The sequence below is a fragment of the Biomphalaria glabrata genome, chromosome 4 (assembly GCF_947242115.1).
Source record: "Biomphalaria glabrata chromosome 4, xgBioGlab47.1, whole genome shotgun sequence".
In the NCBI taxonomy this organism is placed as follows: Eukaryota; Metazoa; Mollusca; class Gastropoda; family Planorbidae; genus Biomphalaria; species Biomphalaria glabrata.
Window position 1 is genome coordinate 15188295 of NC_074714.1, and position 10445 is coordinate 15198739.

Genomic DNA, 10445 nt, shown 5'->3' on the forward strand with positions numbered 1-10445 from the left:
GGGGGGACATTTTTAATGAATGAAAATGGTGGATTAAATATTAAAAAAACGATAGTCCTAACCAGGACAGGTACCATGGACTTGACAACACAACCTAACATGACACAGAGAGAGTTCCAAACGTACTTTGCAATATCCCAAAGTAACGCTATTATACAAACAGATAGTATTGAACTTGTACTTCTTATTTTAGTCCTTACCCCTTCGACACACCTAGCTCATTGGCACAGCTAGCCCATCGGCACACCTAGCCCATTGGCACACCTAGCCCTTCGACACACCTAGCCCAATTGCACACCTAGCCCATTGGCACACCTTGCCCATTGGCACACCTAGCCCTTCGACACACCTAGCCCAATTGCACACCTAGCCCATTGGCACACCTTGCCCATTGGCACACCTCTATTGGCACACCTAGCCCATTGGCACACCTAGCCCATTGGCACACCTCTATTGGCACACCTAGCCCATCGGCACACCTAGCCTATTGGCACACCTAGCCCATTGGCACACCTCTATTGGCACACCTAGCCCATTGGCACACCTAGCCCAATTGCACACCTAGCCCATTGGCACACCTTGCCCATTGGCACACCTAGCCCTTCGACACACCTAGCCCAATTGCACACCTAGCCATTGGCACACCTTGCCCATCGGCACACCTCTATTGGCACACCTAGCCCATTGGCACACCTTGCCCATTGGCACACCTCTATTGGCACACCTAGCCCATTGGCACACCTAGCCCATTGGCACACCTCTATTGGCACACCTAGCCCATTGGCACACCTAGCCAATTGGCACACCTAGCCCATTGGCACACCTAGCCCATCGACACACCTAGCTCATCGGCACACCTAGCCCATTGGCACACCTAGCCCATTGGCTCACCTAGCCCATCGGCACACCTAGCCCATTGGCACACCTAGCTCATCGTCACACCTTGCCCATTGGCACACCTAGCCCATTGGCACACCTAACCCATCGTCACACCTTGCCAATTGACAGACCTCTATTGGCACACCTAGCCCATTGGCACACCTAACCCATTGGCACACCTAGCCCTTTGGCACACCTAGCCCTTCGACACACCTAGCCCAATTGCACACCTAGCCCATTGGCACACCTTGCCCATTGGCACACCTCTATTGGCACACCTAGCCCATTGGTACACATAGCCCATTGGCACACCTCTATTGGCACACCTAGCCCATCGGCACACCTAGCCTATTGGCACACCTAGCCCATTGGCACACCTCTATTGGCACACCTCTATTGGCACACCTAGCCCATTGGCACACCTAGCCCAATTGCACACCTAGCCCATTGGCACACCTTGCCCATTGGCACACCTTGCCCATTGGCACACCTCTATTGGCACACCTAGCCCATTGGCACACCTAGCCCATTGGCACACCTCTATTGGCACACCTAGCCCATCGGCACACCTAGCCTATTGGCACATCTAGCCCATTGGCACACCTCTATTTGCACACCTAGCCCATCGACACACCTAGCCAATTGGCACATCTAGCCCATTGGCACACCTCTATTGGCACACCTAGCCTATTGGTACATCTAGCCCATTGGCACACCTCTATTGGCACACCTAGCCCATTGGCACACCTAGCCCATTGGCACACCTCTATTGGCACACCTAGCCCATTGGCACACCTAGCCCATTGGCACACCTCTATTGGCACACCTAGCCCATCGGCACACCTAGCCTATTGGCACATCTAGCCCATTGGCACACCTCTATTTGCACACCTAGCCCATCGACACACCTAGCCAATTGGCACATCTAGCCCATTGGCACACCTCTATTGGCACACCTAGCCTATTGGTACATCTAGCCCATTGGCACACCTCTATTGGCACACCTAGCCCATTGGCACACCTAGCCCATTGGCACACCTCTATTGGCACACCTAGCCCATTGGCACACCTAGCCCATTGGCACACCTCTATTGGCACACCTAGCTCATTGGCACACCTAGCCCATCGGCACACCTAGCCCATTTGCACACCTAACCCATCGTCACACCTTGCCCGATGACAGATCTCTATTGGCACATCTAGCCCATTGGCCCACCTAGCCCATTGGCCCACCTAGCCCATTGGCACACCTCTATTGGCACACTTAGCCCATTGGCACACCTAGCCCTTCAACACACCTAGCCCAATTGCACACCTAGCCCATTGGCACACCTTGCCCATTGGCACACCTCTATTGGCACACCTAGCCCATTGGTACACATAGCCCATTGGCACACCTCTATTGGCACACCTATAATACAAATTTTGAACCACACCCTTTCAGTGGTGCAGGAATTTACCTACTTGGGTTCAACAATTGTCAGTAACCTAGACTTAGACATCGAGCTGACAAAAAGGATAGGAAAAGCTACCACAGCATTGGCGAAACTCTCCAAGCGCGTCTGGGAAAATGGTAAATTGACCACAGCGACCAAAATCCTAGTCTACAACGCCTGTGTTGTGAGCACTCTCCTTTATGGCAGTGAAAGCTGGTCAACATACATGTACCAAGAGCACAGATTGAATAGTTTCCACTTGCGCTGCCTGAGACGCATAATGGGCATCTCTTGGAGGGACCATGTCTCCAATCAGGAAGTTTTGAGGCTGGCCAATATGAACAGCATGTATGCTCTCCTGACACAAAGGAGATTACGCTGGCTCGGACATGTCACCCGCATGCCAGATGGTAGAATCCCGAAAGATATCTTATATGCTGAGCTTGTGGAAGGAGTCAGACCCAAGGGCCGCCCAAGACTAACATATAGAGATGTCTGCAAGCGAGACATGAGAGCCTCAGGCATCAATGAAAGTATGTGGGAAAACATAGCCAAAGACCGGAGTGCATGGAGACAGACTGTGCGTGCTGGGACAACCCTTGCTGAGAACAAAAGAATTGAAGCGGCTTTAATCAAGAGGGAAAAAAAGAAAGCTGCCCTGTCTGCTAGCCCTAAATCAGAGGCATACAAATGTACGAATTGTGGCAAAGTCTGCCGTTCTAGAATTGGCTTGATTAGCCACACCAGATTTTGCCCCGTCTCAAGATTAAGCCAAAACCAGTGACTCACTTGGGCGCATCCATTGCCTTTCGAGACAAAAGGAGCCATATATTGGCACACCTAGCCCATCGGCACACCTAGCCTATTGGCACACCTAGCCCATTGGCACACCTCTATTGGCACACCTAGCCCATCGGCACACCTAGCCCATTGGCACACCTTGCCCATTGGCACACCTAGCCCTTCGACACACCTAGCCAAATTGCACACCTAGCCCATTGGCACACCTTGCCCATTGGCACACCTCTATTGGCACACCTAGCCCATTGGCACACCTAGCCCATTGGCACACCTCTATTGGCACACCTAGCCCATTGGCACACCTCTATTGGCACACCTAGCCCATTGGCACACCTAGCCCATTGGCACACCTAGGCCATTGGCACACCTAGCCCATAGACACACCTAGCTCATCGGCACACCTAGCCCATTGGCACACCTAGCCCATTGGCACACCTAGCCCATTGTCACACCTTGCCCATTGGCACACCTAGCCCATTGGCACACCTAGCTCATCGGCACACCTAGCACATTGGCACACCTAGCCCATTGGCACACCTAACCCATCGTCACACCTGGCCCATTGGCACACCTCTATTGGCACACCTGGCCCATTGGCACACCTCTATTGGCACACCTAGCCCATTGGCTCACCTAGCCCATCGGCACACCTAGCCCATTGGCACACCTAACCCATCGTCACACCTTGCCCATTGGCACACCTAGCCCATTGGCACACCTAACCCATCGTCACACCTGGCCCATTGGCACACCTCTATTGGCACACCTAGCCCATTGGCACACCTCTATTGGCACACCTAGCCCATTGGCACACCTAGCCCATCGACACACCTAGCCCATTGGCACACCTAGCTCATCGACACACCTAGCCCATTGGCACGCCTAGCTCATTGGCACACCAAGCTCATTGGCACACCTAGCTCATTGGCACACCTTGCTCATTGGCACACCAAGCTCATTGGCACACCTAGCTCATTGGCACGCCTAGCTCATTGGCACACCTAGCTCATTGGCACACCTAGCTCATTGGCACACCTAGCTCATTGGCACGCCTAGCTCATTGGCACACCTAGCTCATCGACACACCTAGCCCATCGACACACCTAGCTCATCGGCACACCTAGCCCATTGGCACACCTAGCCCATTGGCTCACCTAGCCCATTGGCATACCTAACCCATCGTCACACCTGGCCCATTGGCACACCTCTATTGGCACACCTAGCCCATTGGCACACCTAGCCCATTGGCACACGTCTATTGGCACAACTAGCCCATTGGCACACCTAGCCCATTGGCACACCTAGCCCATAGACACACCTAGCTCATTGGCACACCTAGCCCATCGGCACACCTAGCCCATCGACACACCTAGCCCATTGGCACACCTAGCCCATTGGCACACCTAGCCCATTGGCACACCTAGCCCATTGGCACACCTAGCCCATTGGCACACCTAGACCATTGACACACCTAGCCCATTGGCACACCTAGCCCATTGGCACACCTAGCCCATTGACACACCTAGCCCATTGGCACACTAGCCCATTGGCACACCTAGCCCATCGACACACCTAGCTCATCGGCACACTAGCCCATTGGCACACCTAGCCCATTGGCACACTAGCCCATTGGCACACCTAGCCCATCGACACACCTAGCTCATCGGCACACTAGCCCATTGGCACACCTAGCCCATTGGCACACCTAGCTCATTGGCACACCTAGCCCATTGGCACACCTAGCTCATTGGCACACCTAGCCCATTGGCTCACCTAGCCCATCATCACACCTGGCCCATTGGCACACCTAGCCCATCGACACACCTAGCTCATCGGCACACTAGCCCATCGACACACCTAGCCCATTGGCACACCTAGCCCATTGGAACACCTAACCCATCATCACACCTGGCCCATTGGCACACCTCTATTGGCAAACCTAGCCCATCGGCACACCTAGCCCATTGGCACACCTAGCCCATTGGCACACCTAACCCATTGTCACACCTGGCCCATTGGCACACCTAGCCCATTGGCACACCTAGCTCATCGGCACACCTAGCCCATTGGCACACCTAGCCCATTGGCACACCTAGCTCATTGGCACACCTAGCCCATTGGCACACCTCTATTGGCACACCTAGCTCATCGGCACACCTAGCCCATTGGCACACCTAGCCCATTGGCACACCTAGCCCATTGGCACACCTAGCCCATCGACACACTGTTACGTCTTTATATTGGATGAGACTCTTTAGACATGTAAACGACAAATCACAGTTTATAAATACTTTAATCTTTATTAACACTGAAAACACTTTCTTGTTCATAGTCCTCCATTTTGGTTCTTCCTCTTACTTTCAACACGCATTCGCACCATTTCCCATTCACACTAAGATGCGCACGTAACACCCCCCCCCCTGTTTAACAAGTTCGATGCACATCGAACGTCCAAAATACAAATCACTGAATATATTATCAGACTATTCCAAGTTAAAAAAAATCGGTAACATATAAAACCATAATGTAATAACTAAACAAAATCAAACACAATGTCATGTTAATACTAATACAATTCCAAAATGGAATAACAATTATATTCATCACAATAAGAACTGTTATTATGAGCAATTGAAACCACTTCTGTTAACATATATCTATAAGTAATCATATTTCTATTAATACAACTGCCCACTCATAATTTTATGCCTGTACAAAACACCATCATTCCATTCGCAATCAAATAGTTAACAAACAAAGTCTATCTTGCTCCATGCATATTGTAACAACAATATTCAATTCATTGCACATATATTTATTCATTGTAGAATAGAACAATAATTAGTGTCCATCATTCCTACCTTTTCTAATCATATCTATATAATTCTAACATTATTGACATGCCATCCTTTCGGCTTCCCTCCTTTGCAATGATGTCCCATTGTGATCCTACTACCGAATGATCTAGCTGTACTGTTTTCTAGGCTGCTAATATCCCTCTCTTTTCTCGTATACGCCTCTTCATTATTGTACCTTGAATCCTTAATTCTAATTAACTGTTGACACTGTCTTCTAATATGCCCCCTTCTCCCACAATTAAAGCATAAGATGTATGGACTTGTATGTCTATATGTGGGTTTAAATCGCTTTCCCTGTACCACTGATTGCCTTATTTTACTTTGATTTGGACCCATTCCTATTGCATTGCTTTCTACCTTATCTGTTAATTCTTTCTTCTCGTGCTCTCTGCTACCCATGTCATCCGATGTATGCGATCTTATGTCTTCTTCCTGTTAAGACCTCTGCGCGGTGTTGATTCTTGACAATCTGTCTAGTGTAGATCTAACTGTAGGTAACGCTGAACTCAACACCGAAACAGCCGAAACAATCAAATATGTAGTCGACGCTGATATGTTGTTCTAACAATATGTTTAATACTCAAAGGGGAATCGTCCGATGTCAATAATGTCGTACTCAAGTCTACTACTTTACAATAAGCGTCCTCCTTCTAGCGTCGTTTAGAGCGTTCTCCTTTTTTAAAGATCTGTCACGTCACTTGTCGCTAATTAAAACTTTACCCTATTCCCGAAACAAATAACTAATTCCTAACTACTTCCTAATCATGTCATAACATTCCACATCCCCATTTCTACCTCGCGTAGACTTTATCCCATAATATTTCTTCCAATTCTCAATCTCCCTTACTGAACATATTTTCACCCCATGAATATTCCCAATAATTAAATCTATCTCACCCTGCTCTACAACACAAGCTTCCACTGTCCCCTTAAAATATGGTGTGTCTATACTAACTTTAGCAATCGGTAATTGTACAATATTCCCATTAAACATAACACACTTCCTAGATTCGCCTGTATATTCATGGTCTTCCACTAAGTTCTTATTCACTCCAATAATAGTGCTTCCTGTATCCCTGATGGTCTTGGCTGCCTTGTTCCCTACGAATGTCAGAAAAATCTCCAATGTTCCAGTATCAGATGACAATGATAAGCCTTGCTCTATTCTACCTTTCTCCCAGTCCTTTCTTTCCTGTCTGTTTCCTTGATATCTTCCGTTGCGGTTATCATTTTGTCTTTCATATGTACCACTTCTATACTGTCTATCCTGTGTCTCCCTTGTTCTGTGAGAGTTATTCTGTGTCTCACATGTTCTGTTAAAGGCAACTATTTCTTCTATATCACTGCCTCTAGATAATTTCTTCTCGGGATGTGCCACTTTATAAGCCCTTATCAGTCTTACTATGTCTTCTATGGATTTCGGTTTCCTCTCCAACAGAAATATTTTTAATTCCTCCTGACACTCGTACATCACTTTGTCCAGCATGAGAAATGTCTTAAGACTGTCAAAGGTTTTTTCTACCTCAGCGGTTTCTATCCAGTTATCGAAATGGCTGCTCATTTTGTCCAAGAAGGTCTGCGGGTCATCCTCTGGTTCTATCTCACAATTAACAAACTGTTGGCGATAGAAAGCTTCTGTTTTCCCGAAAGTTCGAAGTAGTTGTTCTTTCACAATGCTGTAGTTACCCTGGTTCATACATATTGTTATGACTTTGCCATGCGCACCGCCATCCAAGATAGTGCAGAAAGAAGGTGCGCACTTTCAGTGACCTGACAAGTCGGATGTTGACATAAGAGACTAACGATTTCCGCCCAAGTCTAGAGCCAATATGGAGATGCTATGCTCAAGGCAGATGCCCTTTGTGTTTGTCATGTCTCTATGTAAATAAACGTCTATGTCCTCGTTGAGTTGCCTCACTTAAGTTATTACAATAGTTTTGAAGGCACCTCCGCAGTAAATGATCTCGACAATAAGAATGTCCATTTGTCTTCAGGGTACTCCAGTTCTCTCATTTCTATTTCGAACTTCTTCAAAAAAATGTCTATGTCCATTTTGTCTTCGTTGAATATCAAGCCTTTTATTTTGCCAGTTTATTCCCTGTAGAGTCACTCTTTCTTTTATCATTCTCTTTTCCTTGGTCTGTTTTTAACTTTTTCTCTGCTGTCTCTTTTTCAAACGCTAATCTTTTTCTTTCAATGGCGACTAATTCATTTTTCTTTTCCCTTTCAATTGCTACTATCTCCTTATCCTTTTCTCTTTCTCTTTTGTCCTCCTTATCTAATCTCTCCTTTTCTTTTTCTCTTTCTCTTTTGTCCTCCTTATCTAATCTCTCTTTTTCTTTGTCTCTTTCCATCGCTAATCTCTCCTTTTCTTTTTCTCTTTCCATCGCTAATCTCTCCTTTTCTTTTTCTCTTTCCATCGCTAATCTCTCCTTTTCTATGGCTAATCTCTCCCTCTCCATCAACCTTTCTTGTACGTATTTTCTTAGTTCTGCCCCTTCAAGCTCCAACAACCTTCCCTCTTCCTTCAACGCTGCTACCTCAGCCCTGTCCGCCATAGTTGATTACTAATAATATCGAATCGAATGTTCTCCTGTCTCTAGATCTAGACTATGCTATCTCTACTGTCTGCTGACAGGAGATCCACTGTGTATAGAGGGATACGTGGGTTTTTACCTTTACGTTGGGCGCCACTTGTTACGTCTTTATATTGGATGAGACTCTTTAGACATGTAAACGACAAATCACAGTTTATAAATACTTTAATCTTTATTAACACTGAAAACACTTTCTTGTTCATAGTCCTCCATTTCGGTTCTTCCTCTTACTTTCAACACGCATTCGCACCATTTCCCATTCACACTAAGATGCGCACGTAACACACACCTAGATCATCGGCACACCTAGCCCATTGGCACACCTAGCCCATTGGCTCACCTAGCCCATTGGCACACCTAGCCCATCGACACACCTAACCCATTGGCACACCTAGCCCATCTTCTTCTTTTTCCTGGTACTGTTCCCTGATGGAAGGTCTTTGCAAGCCCCGAAGACCTTGTGATATGGCCATAGATCGCGTCTTTTTTTTTTTTTAATAATTAGCAGGTGATCGTGGAGTCCAATCGCTGTAGTAATCGTCTCTAATCTCTTAGTTTATGATGCGGTCTGTAATTGTGATACTTTGGATCCTTCCATAACAGCTCCACTCCATTAATTGAAATCCTAGGGCTTTTTTTATAATCTTTTGTACTGTGTTCAATTAACATTTTTAATTTTGTTTTCTATTAGAAAAAAGGGAGTAGAGGAATTAAAAACAAAAAAAAAAAATAGCACGCAGGCGGACACAACCCTTGTGGAGAGCCTGAAATAACGTATACTTTTTTTAACAACTATTTTTTCTTACATAGATCGTACTAATTCCTTCACACTTTATAATATCTATGTCGTCATGGTAACAGATTGGTATAGCAATTGGCTACTGAAGCGTGGGTGAAATCTCAGTGAAGACTTGGATTATACATTTCGCCCTAAGTGCACCCAAACCTAATAGTTACCTGACATACGTTGAAGTAAGTGATGGCGAGTGGTTATTGTGCTGGCCATATGACATCCTCGTTAACCGTCAGTCATAGAATCAAATGACATTTACATCATCTGATATATAGCAGGTTTGAAAGGGTATTTCTATTATTTTTTTGTATAACTTAGATGATAAATAACAACCAAAATGCATCAATAAAATATTTGTATAAGTTTTTTTTAGTAATTTTTTTTTGTCCTCTCCGAGAAGCCTTACTGTAACAAGCCTAACAAGTGGTACATATCACAGGAGCTCCGACATTGTTTCTTCTTCTGACACACTGCACTGGCCTTACAAGAAGAAATGAGACCGATTTACAATGCCACATCCTCTACAAATAATCTAAACAATCCAATAAATTCCTACATTGCAACGGGTAATTTGGCCATGTCAAACGCTTTAACATCGATTTACAGTGCAGCACCCTTTACATCACTTCCAGGAGTTTCTTATCAAATAGATTACATTGAAATATCATCTGGTAAGTTGGCATTACTTGATGCTTTAAGTCCGATCTACAGTGACTCACCATCTACAACAAATCCACAAAGAGTTTCTAATCAAACCAGTTCCAGCAATGCAACACCATCTGGTAATTTAGCAATGCTACAAGCTTTGAGTCCAATCTACAGTGTAGTGTACTAGTTTAGAGAGTAGGTTAGTTTTGTTAGTTAAATATATTGTGTATAGTTTTAGCGACGATAAAAGTAATGACGTAGTAAGACAGACTAATGACGTTGTAGACTTAGGCGAACAAGAGACCAACATGGCGTTATGTTAGAAGTAGGTTGTGTTTCGAATAGTAATTGAATAGTAGTTAGATATAGCGACGTTTTAGAAAGACTGGACGGATTTCCCAGTGGTTAATAAAGTCTCATTTTATCGAACTGA

The 10445-nt window shown here is 45.9% G+C and overlaps 1 protein-coding gene across 1 annotated transcript in view; it reads left to right on the forward strand.

The window, feature by feature from the left end:
* LOC106077415 (mucin-2-like) overlaps positions 1-1743 on the forward strand; it is a 48440-nt gene extending 46697 nt beyond the window's left edge. Inside the window, exon 10 of the mRNA XM_056026371.1 lies at positions 1501-1743. Coding sequence (XP_055882346.1) covers positions 1501-1743 — 243 coding nt within the window. The remainder of the gene's footprint in view (positions 1-1500) is intronic.
* The last annotated feature ends 8702 nt before the right edge of the window (positions 1744-10445 follow it).